A 24,214-nucleotide genomic window follows, 5' to 3' on the forward strand; every position below is an offset into this window, starting at 1 on the left:
GATGGGGAAGCTGAGCTCTCACTTTCTGCACCCTCCCTCTAAGAGAGCAGAATATTGTTCCTGCTTTTCCCCAGCCTGATCCAGCAATTGTCTCTTTGAGCTGTGATGCTGTCCCTGTATAATTAAGGCTGTCAGTCACACTCAGACACCTAAACACTCTAAACTCCGTGGCTTAGCAGGGCTGATCACAGGACTTTAGTGCTTGGCAGTCAAAGCAGAACTGCAGGCTCCTTTCCCATGCTGCTGGGGCTGTGAGGAACATAGATCCAGTTCTGTGCTTCCAGTGCTTCCAGGACCAAGGGCCCTGTGCAGGTGCTTGGAGGAGCTGTGCTGATCCTGAGCATCCTTTCTGCTCCAGAGCCTGATTCTTGGGCTCAGGGTGTTGGTGGGACCTGCCTGGGAGTTTGGGTGCTTGTTTATTTTCTCAATTGGCCAGAGCATCCAGAAAAACAGGGAGAGGAAGGCTTGACCCACCCAGCTCCTCTATTCCTTGCATATTTTGTGTGGCTGGAGAGCAGCAGGATGAAGCAGAGTCTGTGCCATGGAGGTGCCTCAGCTGGACTGCAGCAGATCCCCTGGTGGTGATGGTCACTTCCAGAGTGCCTGGTGGCCATGCCACAGCCTGATCACTGCCTGGCTTTATCTGGAGCAACAAATGAGGCTTGCCTGAGGCCAAGGAGTTTCTAAAACTTAAGCTGTTCAAGGTCCTGAACAGCTTAACATAACTTTGGCAGTAGCTCTCCATCTGTTTCCACCTAAATCCCTCTGTGAAGGAACACTTTATTGGCTTGGGAAGAGGCTGGCTGTTCATAGCATTGGAGTGTCCAGGAGCTGGGACAAAGGACAAAATGGTCATGAGCTCAAACCCCTGCACTTCTAGACCTCTTTTTAAGGGATCTCCTGAGCTAGGACTGATGCTCCTGAACTGTCACTGACTCTCCTGACCTGTCACTGACTCTCAGGCCACAGTGTGACAGCTTTTAGGAAGGGCTGGTATGGAAGGAATGTGGTTTCTTTCACAGCAGCATCCTTTGTGTGGAGAAAGGCCTTTCTTGGAAGGTTTGTTACCCATGCCTTGTGTGTCTGGGGAATTTTGTTGAATGAATCTGTGTCTCATTGGTTACTGATGGGTGGCAGCAGCTTGGGGTTTGTGTGCAGATAAGCAGAGAAGGAAATAGGGTTAAATTCAGTGAAGTGCTGCCCATTGGCATCTGGATACCATTGCCAGTGAGCCAACAGGCCAGCAGAATGTGGGATGCAGATAGTGAGGAAAATATCCCCTGAAGGGCAATCAGAAGATGCACTGTCCAACTGATCAGAGCACAGTGAAGCTTTGTCATGGCTGTCATGAGTTCTGTCATGAAATTAATGAATAAATAAAATTAGAAATGGAACTGGAATCCAGTCCCTCTCCTCTTGTCGACAAACAATGGGAGGATTAATAAGTGCTCCCCAAATATGCACAGATAGAGGAATAACCAGATATAAAACCCTGCTTCAGGTTTGGCAACCTGCTCCTACCAGGAAAGAAAAACCTTTCCCCCCTGCCACAGCACTGCAGTGTAATTCTCATTCCAGTCTGCCCCACCACCATTCTGCAATCAAATCCCTTTTCAGAGTTACATTTCTGACCGTGGTTCCAGACCTCCGACAACCTGAGAGGTTCTCTGCTGATGCTGTGCTGTATGAGCCCTCTCACACTTGTTCCTGTGCTTTCCCTGCCTGAAGACCATTACTGATAATTAGTTAGTGTAAAATGAGAGGAATTTTGTTTGGCAATCCTTAGAACACTCTCTTTCTCCCAGCTCTCTGGCCTGGGGCTGCCTGTTACACCCAGTGCTTCTGGAGCACAGCTTTCCCATCACTGCATGATGGAGGATTATTTCATTAATGGATCTAATGATACTTTGTCTTTGGTGCTGACGATCTTTGTGGCAGTGCTGTGCAATCTTTAATTAACTTTGAGCCTGCCAGGCACTACGAGGCTGTTGATAACCTGCAACAAATGCAGCAGAAGCTTGAAGGTCTGGCGTGGTAAAATAACCTTGTGCAAGGTCACACAGTGACTCTTGGCTGGGTTGAGGTTTGATGCCAAGTCTCCTGGTGAAGCAAAGCTGTAAAAAAAAGTACATTTCCCTGCTAAAAAGTGTGAAGTGGGGTAATCCAGGCGAGGAATGTGAAGTGCTTGGGGGACCAGGCAGGTGTTCAGGAGCGTGGTGGCTGCACTGCTCAGTCCCAGGGCTGTCAGGGCAGTGTTTGAGTTTGCATTTGGCTGTGTTGGTTATGCAGCACACAGGGCAGGGACAGGCATTTAATGTGTGGATTAAAAGTGAGGTGTCACACCAGGGCTGACAGCAGGGAATACACACTCACAGGCACACGGGGAACAGGGAGATGCAGAGACCTTGTACAGGCCCTGTCGTGGATGTGGATTTGCTAAAAACTGTGCTGATTTCTTACAGGGTTTGTTGAAATTGTGCTGATTCTTACAGGACTTGTTAAACCTGTGCTGATTTCTTAAATTCAAAGCTCATTCTTTCTTAGTGTGGTGATTTCTTCCATTCAAAGCATTTTGACTCCTGGAGCTCCGTGTTTTACCAACCCAGAGGCTCTGTGCTCATAAGCCCTCATCTTCTGACCACCTTTCCATAAGATGCTCCTTGTTTGAGTTTTGCAGGTGCTATCCATACACCTGTCCTGTTTTATTTACATAATTTTTTTTTCATGTATTCAGTGTAGAAGAAGCTGCTGGTCCCAGCTGCAAGGGTGTTGCTGGTGTCAGTATTGTAAAAGCATGAGTTTGAAATCCTGAACAGATGCTTGCTCTTTCCACTTCCCAGAGATCTGCTGCCAGGGGAATCATTGCTTTGGACTTAAACCCTCCATATGTGCCCAGAGGTCAATGCTGAAATTTTGGTTACCCTGGAAACCAGGACAAAAATGAGCCAAGCCATTATTGCAATATGGGTCACTCATGGTAAAAAAGAGAGAGAAAATCCCTCCCCTTCCAAGTAAGGTGTTTTCCATAGGGGAACCTGCAGGTTTGAGCAGGTCACAGTTTGTCCTGTCTCCTGTGGGGTGGGAGATGAAGCCCTGAGATTCAGAGCACTTTGCTGGCCCCTGGTTTCCACCGCTGACTGCAGAGGTGGAGGGTGGGATGTTGCACAGATCTTGGGCAATCCCCTCCTGTTTCATAAGCAGCCACCCTGTGCTTGTCAGTTCTTTGGGAAAAGCACCAAAATGAGATGCTAAGTCCATCCTTAGTCCCTGACACAGGGAGGGGGCATGGGTGCCATGCCTGTTATGGGATTTCAGGCTGTTTCCTAAACATATTGCAGTGAGGTAAAGTCATACTCATCCCTTTGGAAAAGGGCCAGGTTGAACACTCAGAGATTTCAGTGATTTGCTAATTGTTGGGAAACATGACTGTCTGCAGGAGGCAAGAAACATTTATTTTATTGTTCTGTTTGAGAACAAAGGCACTTCTGGTTTCAAGGAGGTGACACAGTCTTGTGGGAGAGGGAATTTGGGTGAGAATAGGTGAAAATTACCTTCATATCTCCTCTGGGGTTTTCCCATGGCTTCATGACCCTTCTGTATTTATTTATGATTGTTTTCCTTGGCAGGCTATCAGAGCATTCCATGTCTCTTTCAGCTTGTTTTAAGCATGGATCCACCCTGCCAAGTCTTTGTGTGATGAAGATCTTCCACATTTAAGGAGCCACCTTAAAACACCACTTATATGTGCTGGCTCCTGTCCACATTCCACCTCTGGAACCACATCATCTCACCCTCTTCTGCTTTCTTCCAGGATGCAGCTATGTTATATTTATGTTATGTTTTACCTTCTTTACTTCCCCTGTTGCTGCTTTATTCCTGGCCTGTCATCTTCCTGGGTTTACCTCAGCTGCAACCTCTCCAAAATGCTGCTTCTGCAGCAGAAAGGACCTACAGTGATGGATTTCCAACTGCTGTACAAGCACCTTGCTGCAGCCTCTTAGCTGGGTGTTCCTTGGGAAGAAGACTCTTCCTGCACAGCTGTTAGAGGGCAAACCCAAAAAGTGGGGCTGGTTTGCTTTAGATCAGGCTGTGTCTCTGACAGCAGCTTCTTTTGGGGTGTGGGAACATCAGTACAGAACCCATACAGCTGCTATGTCCATGGGAGGTGAAACTTCTGCTTTTCCTCACATTTCCTTCCTCCCTCCCTCCCCTTCGCTGTGGTCAGGCTGTCAGGGCACTCGCTGTGTCACTCCTTTTCCTGAGTAACTTCCCTTCTGGTATCTCAGCCCTGCTTCCTGACAGCTTTCCATAGCACCCAGTCTTGTGATCTGCGAGGGGTTAATGCTCTTCCTATGCTCCCACTGCTGTGGCTGCTTGGTTCCTCCTCTGTTGGAACAGAAGTGGTTTGGTTTTGGTTGGTACAGGACATTCAAGGCCAAAGAAATGCTTAAAAAAGCCCCCCAAAACATGCTAACTGAAAAGAACTGGGAGAAAAGGTGTGCTTGAATAAATTCTTCATCAGAAACACTGCTTCAGGTTTTACTCTGTGCACAAAGCAGTCTTTGCTCTCCAAAAAGCGCAGAATAGACACCCAGGTTTTGTAGATTCCAATATACAGCCCCCCAAGTGCAGGCAAACCTGCATCTGCCTCACCCACTCTTTTGGAATTTATTGCTTTGCAAGTAATGGAAATGTGCTCTCAGCAGTGCAGCCAATTAATATTCTGTGTTCTTCTGCTGGCAAATGCCATAAAAGTGTTCATGTCTGGGAGCTGATGTCTAAAGCATACCATGAACTCACCCCAGGGAGGGTTTTCCTTCTCTCTCTGGGTGGTGTGAGAGTTCTTGAACTTTGCTTGCAGGAGCTGGGTCTGCACTTTCTGCTGCAGCCATTGCAACATTTTCCTGTCATCTAGTGTCAAGTCATGGCAGTGAAACCACAAACACGAGGCTCAGGAGTCTTGGCACGGTCAGTGCCCGTGGCAGTGCTCTCAGTATTCACAGAAAGCAGAAATGCTGCACAGCTTTTTGCTCTTGTGTTATGGTCTTCCCTCAAAGCAGAGATCTGTAATCTCTCCAAATCATCATTAGAGCTGCCCCTTGTTCCAAGCTTTCCCAGAGTGTCACAGCAGTGCTGTAGGGGCTTGATATTTAACCATGCTTCAGTTGTGGCACTGAATCCCCAGATCAACCTTTCTTGTGTCCAGTTTAAAAAGTCTGAGCTCTGCAGTGCTCCATGCCCTGCACACCTTTCATGTTTGATAGTCTGAATAAATCCTTGTCCTACAGCAGACTCATTAAGAGAAGTGGGGGAGAGGAGGTAGAATAAGCAGGAAAAGTCAAAGCCACAGAAATACAAAACATATGTAAATCAGGCTATGAGACACCACAACAAGGATGTAATGGAGGCGGAAAGAAAAAGAAAGTCCTATTGTTGCTTCAATAGAAAAGCCAGCACCAATCTGAGGTAACCAATATACCTTTCTCAGGGCTGTGGGAGGAATTTAAACTCCCTCTAAGCACAGTATTCCATGCCAAAGCACGGGGGGACACCCTCACCTCCATGGTTCAGTGAGTCCCTGGCTCTGGCCAGCCCAGGGGTGACCGTGGTTCATCCCAGGCAGAAGGACAAGGTGCTGCTGGGCTGTTTGGTGCCAGCCTGCCTCTCTCCAGGGGTCCAGGGAGCTCCACTGTCACTCACTGCCTGCCCGTGAATGCTTGGCAGGCGAGGCTGGATGCCTCCACCATCTGTGTGAAATCCTTCCAGCCATTTAGATTAAACAGTAAAATGTAGGGCTCCTAATGACCTGACATAATCCATATGGAGTAGCTGCCACAGATAGTGACTATCTTGACACTGATTAATCACTTCTCCTAGTAGTGTATTTGTCCCTGGTTACTTGACACAGTTCTTCCCTAATAGCTTTGGAATAGTTCTGGGGTGTTCATTTGATCTTGGCTTTGGGGAACAGCCCATCTGATGGCACACATTACCTACTCCAGTGTAGGCTTGGCTGATTTTCATCAAACCAACTTGGACTCTGCCTTTTGGGTTGTTTTTCTGTCCCCTGTGTACACAGTCTCAGTCCTTTTCTGTGATGGGAAACGCCTCAGCCATGCTGATCTCTGCTAGGTGCCGCCTGTGGCAGTGGGCTGTGCTGTGCAGCACAAACAGACTGTGATTCTGTCACCATCACATTTTCTGGAAAAATCCCTTGCCCAGGATTCTTCTCCTGGGAAACTGTGAAGCCTCAGAGAAAAATGAAAACAATAATTATCTGATTTGTTTCTCCTGTGTTTTGCTGCTTTGGAATGTGTTTGGACATTGTTTACCAACAGGTGTGTGTTTGATTGGTTTATGTGAATTGCTTTGACTTAATGACAAATCAGGGTCAGGCTGTGTCAGGACTCTGAAAGGAGTCACAAGTTTTCATTCTTTGTAGCTTTCTGTCTGTATCCTTTCTCTATTCTATCATATAGTTTTAGTATAGCATAATATAATATAATATAATATAATATAATAATAAACTAGCCTTCTAAGAACATGAAGTATGATTCATTGTTTCCTCCTTCGTCCACAGACTCCAAAAACACCACATGATTCCACCCCCATGCCCTTCCTGGGCACTCAGAGGCACCACAAGCAACCTGCCTTACAGCTGCTCCTTGCTCTGGAGCTGCAGCTGGCCTCAATCACTGCTCACACAGACAGAAGTGGTGCTGGGACTTCTTTGGCTCTCACACCCCAAACTGAATGTGCTTCTCAGCTTCTCAGCCCGAGTGTTGTTCTCTTTGTTAAAGCGTGGAGATCCAGAAGCAGAGGCAGGAGGTCTTCCAGGCTGATCTTCCATCAAGTTGAGTTGTGGTTTCCTCATCTCTGGAAGTGCCCAAGGCCAGGCTGGATGGAGCTCTGAGCAAGGCAAGGGTTGGAATAAGATGAACTTTAAGGTCCCTTCCAATCCAAACCAGTCTGTGATTCCATTATTAGACTCACTGTGATGCCTTAAGTTTTAACTTTCTTTTTTTTTTTTTTTAAGATTCTGTACTGCCTTAGTGTGTGACTCTGACTTCTTATGAAATGTTAGCAAGTTCTCCTCACAGTTCAGTCAGACAGAACAATCCTTTTCCAGTCTGATCACCAAGGACACTGCTGCAGCTTCAGGCTCAAGGAGTACAAACAACAGGGAATTGAGGAGAGCAAACTGGGAGGATGGGACTGCATCACCTGGAGCTGTAATTGGACAATTGACTCCAATATGGAAATGGACCAAAACTTAGAAAAAGTGTGAAAACTCGTGACCAGAAGTTCATCTGGGGTGGAGCCATGGCCAGGCTCTTGCACTGCCCAAGGTGTATCCTGTGAAGGCCTTTTAATAAATCCCTGCTTCATTCCTTTATTTCTGTCTAGTCTCTGTTCCAGGTCAGCCTCTTTAGGCATCAACTTCACATGGAGAAGCATCACAAGTGAGACTTACAGGCATGCAGGCTCTCTAGGACCTGTTCTGATGAAATCAGTGTCCCAGCTCCCTCCCCAGCCCTGGTGCAGGCTCTGTGTGCTCCAGCTCTGCCTCTGCCCTGTGCCTGCCAGGTCAGGCAGAGGTTACTGTGCAAGGCAGTGACTCCCCAGGTTCAGGAAGCAATGCATTTGTGGAATATGCAGCAAAAAGATCTTAAAGATGTTTTCAGATTATTTGTTCCATCATTTTTCATTGTAATTTATATAAATTGTTTTTCCCAGCAGAATGGCTGGGAAAATTCAACTTGCTGTTAAATTTGTGCCACATTTCCTGTCACTATTCCTTTCCACTCAGACAACCTTTCAGACCTGGACAGGTGACTGACTTGCTGAGTGTAAGGACTGTCAGGTGAAGCCCAAGGACTGGTGACTGCCTGCACCCCTTGGATCCCTCCTGCAGAGTGGCTGATTCCAGCCTAATTCACCACAGCTGACTGCAAGCCTGACCCTGGGATAGTTAGGAAGGGACATGTGGCCAGCCCACCTGAGAGCAATGCTGGCTCACCTGGTGCATCCTGAGCTTCTCAAGGACTTCTGGAACCTCTGGTGGTGCTCCTCAGATTCCACAATCCTGTGCTGTGAGAGTGCCAGCACCTCAGCAATGCTCCCCCCTCTGATCTATCAATCGCTTCCCTCTGATCCACAGCTCATAACCAAATAATTGTTAGAGATGGCTCTTTCATATAAAATAAGACCTGGTTTTGTTTAATCTTGAAATAATTTGTGTCATGTTCCTCAGCCTCTGTTTGCAGACAGACTTGGGGAACTGCTTGAGATGACTCCTGAAGCAAACAGAGCCTCTCTCCAGGGTGAGAGCTGTTCACTTACATGTGGTACTGGGTAACTGTGACCTTGAAAGCACCCTAAGGACAGACAATCCTGGTTTTATGGCTCTCATCACTTGTCTTATCCAAGAGTTTAGCTAACTTTGCTTTTTGGCTGGAGTTCCAAATAATTTTATTTTAAAATAAGGCAGTGTAAGATGTTGTGTCAGTCCAGCTACATTGATGGCTGTCTTATGCTCTGTAATTCCTTGCTTGAGATCACAGAGGCTGCATATGCACTGTCTGCATTGTGTTACTTATATTATAATAATGTTCAGGAGCACAGAGATGACTCATACATGTGTTTTTGGAAACACAGCTTCTCTGTAACACCTCCTTGCTGAGAGATCTTTAATGATCGCACCAGTAAATTGCCAGAGTAGTGAATCATGTTTGATTTTGGATGTTATTCTTGTTGCTTTAAGGGATTCCAAGTCATTCTTTTGGTGTTTGTGAACAATCACACAGACATTATGGCTTTATCCAGTTTGCTGTGTGCCAGCTGAGCAACATGAACTTAACCAGCACTGACTTTCTAAACTGGTGGCTGGGTTTGATCTGCCAACTTGCATGTTTTCTGCTAGTGCCCCGTCTCTTGCAGTGTCTGTAGGACTTGTCCTTGAACAAATGACGATGTGTGCTGTGAAACTGTCCCTTGTGACAGCAGCAGTGCCTCCTCTGAACGCCCTTCAAGCTGCACTTCCCACTTGACCTCTGAGCGTGGCTGTGGGAGGGATTTTGTGATGCTCCCAAACTCTTCAGCATCTTCAGTAAGTCTCCATTGAAATGGTAATTTCTAGTGCATACTTCAGGCTCATCTCAGCTTTAGATAAAAATTAAATGTGGATTGCCTCATTCTGCATATTGAATACTAAGGGATGCACTCATTTGTTCTCTCTGCAGACACACGATGCTCTGCCAATTTCCTTAATCCAGGCACAGAAGCAGTCAGCAATTGTTTCCATTCACTTTTGATTCCATCTATAAAAGGAAATACCTGCAATCACCAGAGGCTTTTCAGAGCAGGGATTTTGTAGAACTTGCCCAATTTCAACAAACTTTTTGTCTGCTGGCTTAATGGGCACTATCTGGCTGCACATCAGGGTGTCGGTTTTAGCTCCCATTGTGCTGCCATGTGTTTTTTATTGCAGAGATCATCAGTTATTTTAGGATTTCCCCATCTCTCCTAGGCTTTCTACTAACCTGTCAAAAAAGTCTAACCCCCACCTCTGAAATATTTTAAACTTTCCTTTATAAGTGGATTGCTCGCTGGGCTGATATCGCATCTTATATTTAATATCAATTTTCACAGACTTTCATGAGTTGTCACACTTTATTCCATCTTCCTCTAGACCAATATTCCACTCTTGTCTCAAATTTTTGCCATTTCTCTATGTGGTGTTGATAATACCCAGCAACCCTATGGCTGGATCCCCAGTAACATTTCTTAGTTATCTCCAGGAAGACAGGAGGAGATACATGAATGCACGACCATTTATCAGACTAAATGAAGGCAGGGAGCTTTATTAGAAGGCTCACAGCTGACTTAAATTAATATTGCCCACAGTGAGCAGTGAGGTTTGCAAAGTTTTTTTTTTTTTTTTCCTGAAACAATAGTCTGCATTGGGAATTCAGCATTGAGATGATCTGTAGCCAGGCATCAAACAGAGATTCAGGCATGACCAGGGCAGGGAGCAGCTCTAAGTCCAGCTCAGGGTGTTTGTGCCTCTCTTTTTTTGCTGCCCCAGCAACTTCTCCCACAGGAAGGGTGGGGAGGGGTAGAATTTCTGTGACCACAGCTCTGATTACTCTGTGAATCTCCTTGTACCTGGCCATATTCCTGCAATAATTGCAATAAAGGTCCAACCAGATGGATAAAACCTGGATGTTTGCTCACAGGAGCTTGGCCAGAGATAAACCTGTGCTTACCTGGCTTAAGAAAACTTCTGCCACAGCTGAAGTCTTCTCCAGTGCTTGCAAGGGTGAAGCTGGGAGCATGGCAGCAGTGCAGAGGCAGAGAGTCACCCTCTCTAACCAGTGCACTTGAATTATGGGATGTGGAGCATGAAACTGGGCTCAGAATCACACAAGATAGTCTGTTGGTTTGGGGTTTTTTTTTTTTGGCCAATTTGACCTGAGCTAATCAGAGGCAATCAAGTCAAGTGGCACTGATGAAACCCATATTCCTCTTTAATTTCTAGCCCAAACTATATCTGTCATTACTTCTTTTTTTCTTGTTGGCTTTCTTTTTAACAATTTCAAGAAGAGCAGTTCACCCAGAGAGTGTGTGGAAACAAGACAGTGACCAAGTTTCACTTCCCTTCTCGTTCTCTGCAACTCTCAGAGATGTGCAGTGAGAAGCAAGAGTGGTGAAACACAACTCCTGGCACAGCAGGAGGTTTCTGTCTCCAGTTTTCTCTCTCCATGCTCCTTTCTCCTGCACTCCTGGCCTCCTGAAGATGCCCAGGAGAGGAGATCTTGCTGTGGGGACACTCCTGGTGCTGCTGCAGCTGGCATTTGTCCTGTCCCCACTGGCAGGCTGCCTCCTGGATCCCTGTTTGGAGGTATGTGAGCTCTGAGTGAGCACAAAATCCTTCTGTTTCTCTCCCTTTGCTTCAGAGATTTGTGTCTCAAGCCTCTTAGGAAAGCCCAAGTTTTGTTTTTTTTTTTTTTTCCCCAAGGTTGTTATCAAGGTGATTGAAGTATTTGAAGTAAATTCTAGTCTCAAAAATATCTGAGAACAGAACCAGCAACAAGAACTTTTTCTTCTCGTTGGCTTTTGGTACCTCTGAAGGTGCTGCAGTGCAGTTATTGTAATAGATTACATTTCCCTTGGAAGGGATCCAAACTTTGTCTAATTTCTACAAAACACAGATTTTTCCCTGGTTTGTGCAGTAGGGTAATTTCACCAACTACCTGACACGGACCAACTGCCTTTTGCAAAGTTCTGCTGACAATTATTTACTTGCAGAATAACTTTGGTTCGAGCTGCCTGTTTTTGTGCAGGGGAAGAGAGCTGGGAGCTGTCCCTGGACATGCAGTGCATCCATGAGTGTTTGTCCTGCTGGCTCCCTCAAAGGTTGCTGCTGGTTCATCTGTAATCTCAAGGAATGCTGTCCTGTAGTTTTATTCCAGTTTCAATAAGCAAGAAATGCAGCTCTTCCTGGGGAGAAGAACTGGTTCTAAGAGTGTGAAAAATGTTTAGGGCATGTAAGATTATTTCCTAAAACTCAGGGCAGCTTCTTTAGAAATGAACTGCAAGGGGGGTCATTCTGCTCCTGCTGTCCTGACAGTGACATTTTCTGGCACTTCATGAAGAGCAAATGTTGACCGTGATGGGATCTGCCTCTGTTACAGATCACCCCTAACACAACTTTCAGATGCACTGGACTGAACATCTCTGGAGTTCCTGATGGAGTCCCAAACACCACCCAGAACCTGGACCTCAGTTTCAGCAATCTGAAATCACTGGGGTCAAATTATTTTGCATCGGTCCCTGAGCTGAAGTTTCTGGATCTTTCAAGGTAATGGGATCTATTATGTGGATACTGGTTAATTTTTTTTTTTCACCAGCTGGGTTACAATGGTGCCTTATTTTGTGGTCTATTGGTCTTGGCTGTTTATTTTTTTTTTCTTGTGACTTTGTTCCTGTGGCTGTCATTTTGCACATCCCTGTGGTGAAATGATGTGCAGCTTTTAGTCCAGTCACTGAGTGCACACCCTCCACTCAGAGCTGGGTCTGTCAGTCTGATCTTGTAGGTTGGAATGTGAGAAGGAGGAGGAAGATGTTTCACTTGTCTGTGAACAAGAAAAATGTCAGACTTTTCACTGTTACAAAAACTCTGAAGTGGAACATCTTGGATGAGCTGTTTTTCTAATCACAGTTTAAAAAAAATAACATGAAGGTACATTCATTTTCTAAAAGGCTGTTTTAAAATATCAACATATTCTCTTTTGCCTTCTCCTCACATATCTGGGGGAGGAGATGGGGGAGGCCTATTAGCAAATTTGAATTGATGTATAATTTCCATTGACTTCAGACAACAGTTTCTCTGGGTAAATTGTTTCACTGAGAAATGTCACTCAGACCCATCACAGCTCTAGCTCCAAAGTGGCTGAGTGGCAGAGCACATGTGCTGTGAGGCACTGCCTGGATTATTAAACTAATTCTGCTGGGATTCACTGCAGAATGGATTTGGGTCTCAAATTCTGGATCTTCCCACATCAAACAAACCTTAGTGGGTCACACTCATTTTCCCCTCTTCCTTTTCTCCTTCAGAGCCAGCACAGCTTGGGGTCTGCTCCCTCTGAGCCATCACCAGATATCAACAGCTGACAGAGCTGTGAGCTCTGCCACAGCTGCACTGCTCTGGTGCCAGTGGGGCTGCCCAGATGTGGCTGAGGTTGGCACTCAGAGGGCTGGGGGGGTGCAAGGTGTGAGGGAATGCTGGCTCTGGTTGGTTCTTCCATCAGTGATGGTCATCACAATGTCACTTTGGCCTAAACTGATGGCTAGGATTCTTCTTTCCTGCTGCCTGCACGAATTTTTGATCTTCACCAGATCTCCAGGTCTCTTGCTTCAAATTTAAAATTAGAGAGGGAGGAGAGGAGGAGGTGAGAGGAGGTCTCCTGCTGGAGGAGGGCTCCCTTTGCACACCCATGGATGCAAAGCCAAACCAGCCCCCAGTGTGAGGCTGAGCCTGAGGGTGTCACAGCAGCACTCAGAGAACAAGGAAGGGACACTGTTTAATGCATTTATATTTTCTTTTCATGCCCAACAGGTGCCACATCCATACCATAGAAGATAACTCCTTTATGGATCTCCATAGACTTTCTACCTTGGTTTTAACTGCCAATTCCCTCCAGCACCTGGGGAAAGCAGCTTTCTATGGCTTGACATCTCTGAAAAAACTGGTTCTGGTGGAAACCAACAGGACCTCTCTGTCTGAGCTGCCTATTGGCCACTTGCATACTCTGCAGGAGCTGAATTTAGGCCACAACAGCATTACTTCATTGAAGCTTCCCAAGTATTTCGCCAACATGACCTCCCTCAGGCACCTGAGCTTCTTCTCTAACAAGATCACATCTATCTCCAGAGGAGACCTTGATGCCCTGAGGGAAGGGAACAGGCTCAACCTCACTCTGGTGCTTTCCTTGAACAATATAAAAGCCATAGAGCCGGGGGCCTTTGCAGGGATTCACCTGGCTGAGCTGGCTCTCAGGTCTGCTTTTGAGAGCTCCATGATGCAAACTTCTCTGCAAGGCCTGGCTGGTTTGCAGGTCAGCAGACTCATAGTTGGGGGGTTCAGTGACAGTGGGAGACGGCAGGACTTTGAGAGGGGGCTCTTGGATGGACTGTGCCAGGTACAGATGGAAGAGTTTGTCCTAATCTGCCTCAGGGACTTTGAGGATGACACAGACACTCTCTTTAACTGCGTAGGCAACGTCTCCACTATTCGCTTGGTGGACCTTGGACTTGAGGAGATCTCAGAGGTTCCTGTGTGGTCTAAAGTGAAACAGCTGGAATGCAAGAAATGTGCTTTTGAGGATGTGCCTGCCCTGAAGCTGTCACGTTTCAAGGAGCTGAGAGTGCTTCGTATTACCAAGAACACAAGCCTCAAAAACTTCAAGCAGAAGTTTGAGGGTCTCAGTAACCTGGAGGTCATAGATTTGAGTGAGAATAGACTCACCTTCAGCAGATGCTGTTCCCCTCAGTTTCAAAATTGTCCAAATTTGAAACACTTGAACTTAAGCTTCAATTCTAATATCAGATTGACTGGAAATTTCACTAATGTGAAGAATTTGTTATATTTGGACTTTCAGCACACAGCCTTATTTGGTCCTGACTCCTACCCTGTCTTTCTGTCCCTTCAGAGACTGATTTACCTTGATATTTCCCACACCAAAACCGAAGTTAAATCCCAGTGTACATTTTGTGGCTTGAACTCTTTGCAAGTGCTCAAGATGGCAGGAAACTCCTTTGCAGGCAATAAGCTGGCAAACAACTTCAAAAACCTAAGTCACCTCCACACCTTGGATATTTCAAGCTGCAAATTAGAACAAGTGGATCAAAGTACTTTTAATGCCCTCTCTGAGCTAAAAGAGCTAAACATCAGTAACAATAAGCTCCTGACTTTTGATCCTGGAGTCTACCAGCCACTCCAAGCCCTCAGAATCCTGGATTTCAGCAGAAACCAGCTGACTGTTCTGTTGGACTCATCCAGGAAAATCCTGCCTGACAGCCTGGTCCTGTTGGATATCTCTCAAAACCTGTTTGATTGCTCCTGTGTGTACCTGGACTTTCTGAAATGGATCAAGGAGAAGCAGGACCTGCTGCAGAACAAGGAGCTGATGCTGTGCCGCACTCCCTCGTACGTGGCCAACGTGAGTCTGGCAAGATTTGATCTGTCCTCCTGCTATGTCAGTGTAGGCAAAATTTCCTCCTCAGTGGTTGTGTTGCTCTGTGTAGTGGTGCTCCTTTTCCTGGTTTACAAGTACTACTTCCAGCTCTACTACTCCGTGGTGCTGCTCAGTGGGTGCAAACACTACGCAGAAAGAGGTGACACCTACGATGCCTTTGTCATCCACTCCAGCAAAGACCAGGAATGGGTGACAAAGGAGCTGGTGGAACCCTTGGAAGGAGGAAGACCTCCCTTCCACCTGTGTCTGTACTACAGGGACTTCCTGCCAGGGGTACCCATTGTCACCAATATCATCCAGGAGGGTTTTCTCAGTAGCAGGAATGTCATCGCAGTCATCTCCACTGACTTTCTGGAGAGCAAGTGGTGCAGCTTTGAGTTTGACATTGCCCAGTCCTGGCAGCTGGTGGAGGGGAAAGCTGGGATCATCATGATTGTGCTGGAAGATGTGGATAAGGCCCTGCTGAGGCAGAGGCTGGGGCTGTCTCGGTACCTGAGGAGGAACACCTACCTGGAGTGGAAAGACAAGGAAATAAGCAAACACATCTTCTGGAGGCAGCTGACAGGAGTGCTGCTGCAGGGCAAAAATTGGAATCATGAGGAGGCAAAACTCATGTGAAGAGAAAGAAGGGTTCTTCCTGCTCTGTCTGCCATCCTGGCCTGATGGATGATGCTCAGAAGCTGCTTCTTCTGTTGCTGTTCAGAGTCAGAGGGAGTGGATGGAGGCACTGCCACATCACTACAGAAATTCCTGCCTTGCTGGTCGCCTTGTCTCAGGAAATTTGCAAGTTAAGGAGTGACAAGGGCCAGAAGAACTGCCTGAGCTCTGTGTTTGGCCATGGCTCTCAGCCACAGGTGGCCCAGCAATACCTCAGGTTTGGTGGGTGTAGGAACAGACCAGTGCTGTCATCTGGCTGCTTCTGAAACTGGATTTGGGTCCTGGGACCATTTACCCAGAGGGACTTCAGAGTCTGTTACTTTGAGTGGACCCCAGAATCTCAAAGGCAGAGTAAAGACACACGATTTTCAGCTTTAGAAACTTCATGAAACAGAAACAAGGTTTAGATTCCAAAAGCCTTGTGCCTGCCTCTGTGGGCACCATGACTCAGGGCACAAACCCTCCAGGGAGCAATGGGGCATCCTACAGCCCAGCTGGCAGCTGCTTGGGGAGCCTGAGTAGTTTTGTCATCAAGGAGGGAGGTTTCTGTGGTTGGGGAATGTGTCCAACATGTTTCTTTCAGTTTTCTTTAGACCAAGACCAAGCATTGAAACAATCACCTGAAAATCTTACTTATATCCAGATTATATAGCATTTGAGAGGGCATTTTGGAGTTTTCTTGGTGGGGCAAGAAATGTGTAACACCTCTAAACTGAAATATTTCTTTGTTCCCAGTGCTTCTCCTCATCCAGTGTTTGTGGATATGCTCTGGGACTGCCCTGAGCAAGCAGAATTGAGCCTGAATGAAGAGTTCTGATGTTTACAGGCGGCCAGTTCTAGATTAAGACTTTTCACTCTCTGGACAAGCCTGAATTCATTGTTGGAAAGTGCTGTAAGAGCCTCCAGGGTTTGAAATGGGGTTCAGATCTGCCTGTCTGTTTCCCCAGGGATCATCTGCCACCTGGAACAGCACTGGGTGGGGGAGGTTTGCTTTTGTTTCACTAAGAATGTGCCTGGTATTTTGCAGGGAGAAGAGATAGAGGGGAAAAGCCTGAGTTAACTGAACTAAGTGTACCCCAGCACTGTCCTGGATCAAGGGAAGGAATGTCTGAATGCCATGGAATCCTACCACAGAGCACACCAGTGATGTGTGGGATATGGCATGGGGCAGGAGTGTTGCTCTCTTTTTACCAAAGGCTTTGGTTGGGATTCATCACTGAATTACTCTGGTGTTAATCTTGTAAATCCTTCTATGATCAGTGATGTTCTGCAGAGGTAAAACAGAAGCAACTGAGTGGTGAATCAGATGTGCTATTTATCTGCTCACTTTCTCTCTAAGCACCAGACAGGGATATTTCCATGGAAGCAGGATCAGGGATCAACATCAGACATTATTGGACAGAGAGGGAGAGCCAACTCCAGGTCTTGTGCTGGCAAAAGTTGAATCACAGCTCCCTCCCTATGTGCTGTGTCAGACAACACTACCAAAACCCCCCACAGCCCTCTCTAAACTTTTGTGACCCAGAAGATAAAATTTTAATAAAACTACCCTTGATGCTTGCTCCTTTGCCCAGAGATTTTGTTCTGCATCTGCTAAATACTGTTCCAGTAATTCCCAAAATGAAGTTCTCCCTTTTGTGACCCAGAAGATAAAACTTTAATAAAACTACCCTTGATGCTGTGTTCCTTTGCCCAGAGATTTTGTTCTGCATCTGCTAAATACTGTTCCAGTAATTCCCAAAATGAAGTTCTCCTCACCTCTGCTGGCATTGATGGGTCCTGCAGACCTTCCTCCTCACCCTTCCACCCCCACCTTCCTCCTCCTCCTCCTCCTCCAGGAGGCTGCTGGGGATGGTGGGGGACAGCGAACCTCGAGGTTCTTTGCACTGAGGCCAAAGGAGAGCACAGTGGACAAAGCAAAGATTAGCTTGAATTTCAGCAGCTCCAAGTTAAATTGGGAAACAAAAGAGGAAAAATTAAATAGAGTGGGAGTTCCTGCTCCTGAATTGAGCAGCACTGAAGCCGCATTTCTCCTTCACTCTTTCTCTCTGTGGCTCCTCTGCAAACAATTCAGTGGATATGTATTTCTGGCACAAAGCACAGAGTCCTATGATTCTTGATTGTAATTATAACAATGAGTTTCAGAAAGCCTGCGAGTGGTTCTGGGCATTTATAAAAGGGATTTAGGACAGTATTGTTTAAAAAGTCAGTGTTTTTTTGAATATCAAAGCAATTTTAGGAGAGCTGGAGCGATGCTGAGACGAGGCTTCCACTAGTACAATTTTAAAAGAAACTGGTGACTTGTTTTTCTCTTCCTATTCAGAGTCTCCACAGCAGACATGAATACCTGAGTTGTCCCTGGCTTCCTTATTGTCCAAGAAAAAGCCAGAAATCCATCATAACTTCAGCTGCCCTCAGTGGTCCCTTCCAGCCTGACCCACTCTGTAATTCTGTGACCAGCCCAGGCACTGCTGAGGTTTATGAATCCAAGATGGACAAGACTGTGTGAAGGATTGTATTTTCACCATTTACCCAGCAGAGAAAGCATAGATCTTTGTTTGGAAGGCTCAAAACAGCTTTCCCCAATAATATAAGTGGGGGAATATTGTGGTTCCCACAGAAAGACACATACTCATTTGCCTTCATTGTAGGAAGCAAATGTCCAAAGGAAAACTCAACATTCTCATGTTTCCAAAGCTGCTGGCACGCACTGTTTGGAACTGCCCACTCTGCAGCAAGTGGCTTTGACAGGATTTACTCACTGGGTGAAAAAATGAGCAGCCAAGCAAACAGCCATGCAGGTCTGCATTCATCTCTCATGTAAATATCTGAAAATATTCCAGTTATTAAAGCATCTCTTTTGCCCAGGCCATAAAAACAGATGGAGACACAGCTCCAAAGGGCTGTTGCATCCAAGCTACTCCATTTGCAGTGGGGATGTGCCCTGATTTCACTCTGAACTTCATTTAACCCATGCAAAATGCCAGGACAGCTGCAGCTCTTGGACTTCCAGGACTTCCTTGCCTTGTGGAGGGTGTTGTCCCAGGGGCAGGACATCCTGGTGTGCTGGCACTGTCACCAAGCTGTGCTTTGCAGCGAGGGCTCTGAGCAGAGCATGCCCTCATTAGTGTGATTGCCCTGATGGTCTGTTGGAATCCAAAATGCAGAGAATTCTCACAACTTTGGGCCTGTAAGCCAAAACTTAGAATTAAACCCAGGATTTGATCTGAGACCTTGGAAAGGGCTTCCAAACTTAGGTGCTAGAAGCAAGGGTGTGGATTTGTACTTTAAAGCAGAGACATGTTAAGCTAAGTAAAGTTTTGAGTTTTAGACTTTAAGATACATAAAAAATAAAAGTAGTTACAAAGGTAAACAAGGAGTTTAGAATGCAGTACTGTAGGTTTGTGTGTCACAATATGATTGGCCAAGAAAGCTTACACTGTAGCATGAGTCCATAAGATGAAATATTTAAGGATTGGGTCAAAACCAGAAATATCCTTGTTGGCAGTGTTTTATTGATCAATAAATCCTTAAAACGTCTTGTAACTAGGGGGTCTTGTGACGTTCTGAACCATGCAGTGAAGATGTGAGCCAAACGCACCCTTTCTGCCTATGTAAAAGATAAGAACAATAAACCACATCATCACAAACAATTCAGAGGTCCCACCTCTAACTCATTCAAAACTCCTTCAAAAATCCCCATAGTGCTCCCCACACCGCAGCAGCTGGAAAAGCTGGGAACCAGAGCCATGTGCAGCCCTTCCCACCTGGATCTGGCTGGCTGCAGGAGCAGCACTGCAGGAATGCTCCCCTGGCCCCCCTGAGCAGGAGCACAGATTTCCAGTGTCACTAAAAACCCAGCAGAACAGGAAAAGCAGCTGCTTTCCCTGGGCCGACTGGTGCTTGACAGGAACAGGTTGAAACTTCTCAGGGAGAGTGTTTGTCCTTTGGGAAATGCTGTTTTGTATGTGGTTTCTGCAATTTAATGAGGTAGCATGGTGAATCTATGGAATGGGAATTGTCACAGCGAGTTTCTGGTTTACTGTTGCATGTAATTTTGGAACAGGTATTTTTTATGGAAACAGTGATTTTAAAAAATGGTTTGGAGGGGTTGAAAAAGGCATTTCTAATAAAAGTTAAATTGCTCCATAATGTCATTTAAAAAAATGTCTGCTTAGGCTTATGCTGTTATCTTTCAGAGTACCTTTTCATTTTAAAATTTGTTTCTATTTACACAATCTGACTAGCCTCCCAAAACAATACCAAAACATAAAAATGTTTTCCACACACCCAAAATAAAAACCCTGCACTTCATTTTGGGGGAAAATTTTTTTTGTGTTGTTTTGTTTTGTTGGGATTTTTTTTTGTTTGGTTGGTTGGATGGTTGGTTGTCTTTTTTTTTTTTTTTTTTTTTTTTTTGTTATGTTTTGGGGGATTTGGGTTTTTTGAGGTTTTTCTTTTGCCTTTTTTTTTTTTTTTTGGTAACAAGCTGAAAAGTGTGTTTGGCAAAATGGAAATTTCTTTTCTATGACAGCTCTTCCCATGACCCTTTCAGAGTCAAACCTTCACCTGCCTGTGCTCCATGTGCAGCTCAGGCAGCAAAAACCACTGAGGAACTCCTGGAATGAATTTCACTAAGTGCCTTTTGCAAAGCATCTTGAGTAGGTGCAGTGGATCGATAGGACCTGCCTGACAGCAGCTGAACAGGGGAGGAAAGAAGCAATTCCTTAATAAGCTGCTCCTTGCCATCCCCAGCTCAGGCTGGGAGCTGGGACAAATGACAGCAAAGCAGGATTTGCAGAGACGAGTCCATCTGCCAGGAGCTCTCACCTTCCTCAGCCTCAAGGTCACCCAGAGGGCACAGTCGATGATGCTCCAGGCTGGACCTGAGCTGTGCTGCCCTGAACACACAGAGAAACATTGCACAACTGAGGGCAGCTCTGCTGAAACACCTGAAAAGCAAGAAAAAGGAAGAAAATGAATAGGGAAGGTATTAGTGCAGGATCTCAGGGTGGGAGAGACCACAGTTTAGCTGGGTGGATCTCAGATGCTGGAGGTGGTTTGGTCCCAGGGTTTCCAGCACTAACCAGAGCACCTACATGTAGAAGGTTGATGGTGAATCTGTAAGTGTTACTCTTTTTGTATAATGATAATGGAAGGGATGGAAATGAGCATTGCATGGGTACCAGCCATGTTTTGAAGGGGACAGGATGGAGCCCTGGGGGTCCAGCAGGGACAGGTGACTGGCATGGAAGAACTTCAGCATCTCTGCAGGGCAAAAGAAGCCCAGCCCAGACCTGCCTTGGTGCTTGCCAGCCCATCCAAAGTACAGAGGGAGTGACCTTTGCTCACACACCTTTTGTGTGACCAAACCCTTGACCATGCCTACAAATCAAACAGCGGGGAGAGCATATCCAAACCCCACACTTCCAAAATCCTTCCACCAGAGTTGTTCAAAATACATGTATTATTGGTGATGGGGAGATCCTCAGCTGAGGTAAAGGGTCACCCCGCAGGACTGGGGCCCAGGGCCCTCCAGCCAGGGGATTTTCAAGGATAACAACTGCAGCTTCCCCTGCCTGCAGCTCCTTCATCCTTTATCGCAGCATCTCGAGTACTACTACACAAATAACAATAGGGTATTGTTAGGCAAAAGAGATTTAATTGCAGCCTACACTCCCTGAGAGGGTAAGATCGGCTTTTCTCCAGATCTAATCTTCATTCTTCATCTTTTCTTCTCTCCCTCGCATCCCTTCCCTCTCCTGGAAGTTTCTCTTTTCTGTCTTTCCCAGCCAGCAGCAAGTGACCAACCAAAAATGTAAGAAAGAGGGAGGGGTGTCCTTGTCGCTTCTTTTTCTACATTTTTGAATAGGCTTTAAATCCTTTGGAGTGTTGTGTCCCATAAGAAAGGATTAGCAGTAATTCCCCTGCCATCTCTTGCTTCCAACGCTCTGACAATTCATTCTCCTGAGATCCCCTAAACCCACCGCTGAATACATTAACCAGAGGACACGGAGCAGGCTTGGGGGGAGTGACATCCCGTGTCCCCCCTCCTGCTGGTCCAGCTGAGCACACCCACCCATCCACCACGGGCTCCTGGATCAGCACTTCTACTCCCCAGTGACCCAAACCAACCCCAAACTTGCCCGGTGTGGGATGCTCTGGGTGGTTCAGCAGCCCCTCTGGAATTCCTTCTGCTCTCCAGTGCTAGGTTCTTTTTCTTGGGCCAGGTCTTATGAACCCTCAAAAGGGAACCTAACACACCTAAGGGTAGCTTAGCTGTTACCTTTGGAGGCAAATAATGAGCAGGATGGCTTCTGCTGCAGAGTTAGAAACAAAGAGGTTTAATAAAAGGCGAAATAACAAACAGAAAAACTCGAGCCAGGTACAGAGGTCTGCCCCTGGTATGAACACCTTCACAAAAGCAGTTCAGTTTTTTTGTTATCCTCTTTTCTACCTGACGGGCCAGGCGGGACTTTTTGGCTTCTGTCCAATCAGATGACCCCGAGTTTTTGGTGAGGTCTCTGAGGTCCTATGATGTGGCTTTTCACATAATTGTTGGAGAAACTTCTGAGCTTCTTTCCTTTTTTGGGGGACAAAGGCTAGCTTTGCCACTCTGTCATTAGGGGGCACACTCCTACACTCCATGGCTCACCATGGATGTGGTGGGAGCCTGTGCAATCCCCCTGCTCCCGCACTGCAATCCCTCTGTTTTCTTTCCCAAGCAGAGCAGTCTGCTGGGAAGGGCTCTCTACCACCCCTGCCTGGCTCCTGATGCTGCCAAGCCCCCTCGGATGATGAATGCTGCCTGTTATCTCGGCCCTGCTTTGCTTTCCTGTCGGTAAAATGGGGTTCCCACCCTGCACACTGTGATTTACAGGAGAGCACTAGCAGACAGGCAGAGTCTAGATCAGAGCCCGTGAAAAGGCACTTTCTGTTCCTCCACTCCATTTCCCTCATCCCGGGATTTTAAAATCCTTCTCTCAAGCTCTCCCCCAGGCCAGTCTGTCTGAAGCCAGATCCTTCCATCCCCTTTCCTCTCACTGGTTCTATTTGTGGTCACTTAAGTTTTGCTTTCTTTAGGGAAATAAGTGCAGAGAGTAGCACAAAAAAAAGGAGTATTTGGCCCCAAAGCACCTCTTTGCAATTCTGCTTAGCAGAAAAGCCTCCCCTGCCCAGGTATTTCTTCCTGCCATCTCTTCTCTCATACTGTAAATATCCAAATAAGCTGTTAATAAGAAAACCCACAGGCTTCCCCCTCTCAGCTCCTCCTGAGATCATGGCCCATGTCCTTCTGTGCAGCATGGAGTCAGCAACTTTCAGTTCCACACCTCTTGCCCCCTCCAGCAGCCTGGATTTTGCAGGGTGCTGAGCACCCAGCCCCACTCTCTGCTCTGCTGGTTCCCCAGCTCTCAGTGCCCCAGTGAGGGTGGGTGGTGACAGGATTCACCCCTCAGCCTCAGCCAGAACCTGCCTGAGCTGTGCTATTCAGAGCCCTGATGGGAATTACAGGATGTCTGCCAGCCAAAAGGGCCCTGGTGAGAAGCCACCCTCTGCTCTGGCTGGGGTGATGGCCACAGGGGTCCCCTGGGTGATGGGGAGGTGCTGTGGGCTCTGGAGGTGCCCTCCTGTCACCTCTGGGTCACTGACAGGGAGAGAAGGATGACAAAATACTGGGACTGAAGCTTGAGCCAAACGTGTGAAGTTTCTTGCCCTCCTTGATAGCCATTTCTCCTGCAAAAAATGAATGTTTTATAAAGAGCATCATGAAAGCAAAGTATATCATGATTTCAGAGTGAGCAGACAGCAAGAGAGATAGGAGCATCCCCTTGGATTTGCCTGCCTGAGGTTATTTACCTCAGGAAGCTCCTGAATAAAAGATACAAAAATACAGCAGAAAGTAGTATTATTTGCTCATTTCAAAGCATGATGGGAGGCAGAAAAACATTATAAGGGGTATCTTTGAGTCTTGCCAGCCTGGATTTGTCAGGGCAGCGTTTTCATGGAGCACTCTCCGGGTGACCCAGTTTCTGAGACACAGGCACAGACACACACACGTCCACACACACAGAGCCCAGCCACAATCCACAACTTTAATAGCTCTGTGACATACAAAGGAGATTTTGATGCAAAGTGGAGCTGACAGAGAAGTGGAAGAAGTATCTGCTTTTTTTTTTTTTTCCATCCAGTGCCAAGCCAAGATTACAGTCAAGGTGGTTTCAACCTTCAGCAAGGACTGATGTTACCGTGGGTTCTGCTTTTAATGACATTTAGCAAAAAGCAGCAGCTCGGGGAGGGGGAACAAGGGTTTTCTTTTCAGGAAGAATTTACTTGGGCTGTCAGGATTAAAGGCATGAAGCGAATGCATATGGGGCTGCAAAGGGGGCTTAATGGCTTTGCTGCTGGTAAGGACACACAGCTCTGAGACAGGGGGTGCCAGGCCTGTCAGGCAGCTGATAAAACATCTATGGACGTGGAAGGGTGCAGTGAAGAGATGTCATGGTAGTGTGGTCACGCTGGGGTGACTGTCACCTGTGTTTTCCTGGCTGTGGTGACATGAAGGTGTCGTTATGTAGCAATAATCTCTGTTTCAGAAAACATCCCCCAGGGTGAGGCTGCTCTGGTGCAGCTGATGGCTGTCACTCCTCACCATCAGACTCTCCTGCAGATCCTGCAGGGAGCAGGCACGAGCTTAGGTGGGCTTCAGAGGATGCCAAGGCAGGTGCAGGCTGGGTTGATGCTCCAGGTTGGGCACCCACCCATCCAGCTCAGGGCATAGGTCCAGGCATCCCCAAAAG

The 24,214-nt window shown here is 46.6% G+C and overlaps 1 protein-coding gene across 1 annotated transcript; it reads left to right on the plus strand.

Moving 5' to 3' along the window:
• The first annotated feature begins 10,706 nt into the window (after positions 1–10,706).
• TLR4 (toll like receptor 4) lies at positions 10,707–16,998 on the plus strand. Its single transcript, XM_039720304.1, has 3 exons — positions 10,707–10,903; positions 11,697–11,863; positions 13,121–16,998. The coding sequence occupies exons 1-3, from the start codon at positions 10,799–10,801 to the stop codon at positions 15,375–15,377; spliced, it is 2,529 nt and encodes an 842-aa protein (XP_039576238.1). The 5' UTR covers positions 10,707–10,798; the 3' UTR covers positions 15,378–16,998.
• The last annotated feature ends 7,216 nt before the right edge of the window (positions 16,999–24,214 follow it).

The sequence above is a fragment of the Passer montanus genome, unplaced genomic scaffold (genome assembly GCF_014805655.1).
Source record: "Passer montanus isolate IOZ18808 unplaced genomic scaffold, ASM1480565v1 scaffold43, whole genome shotgun sequence".
Classification (NCBI taxonomy): domain Eukaryota; kingdom Metazoa; phylum Chordata; class Aves; order Passeriformes; family Passeridae; genus Passer; species Passer montanus.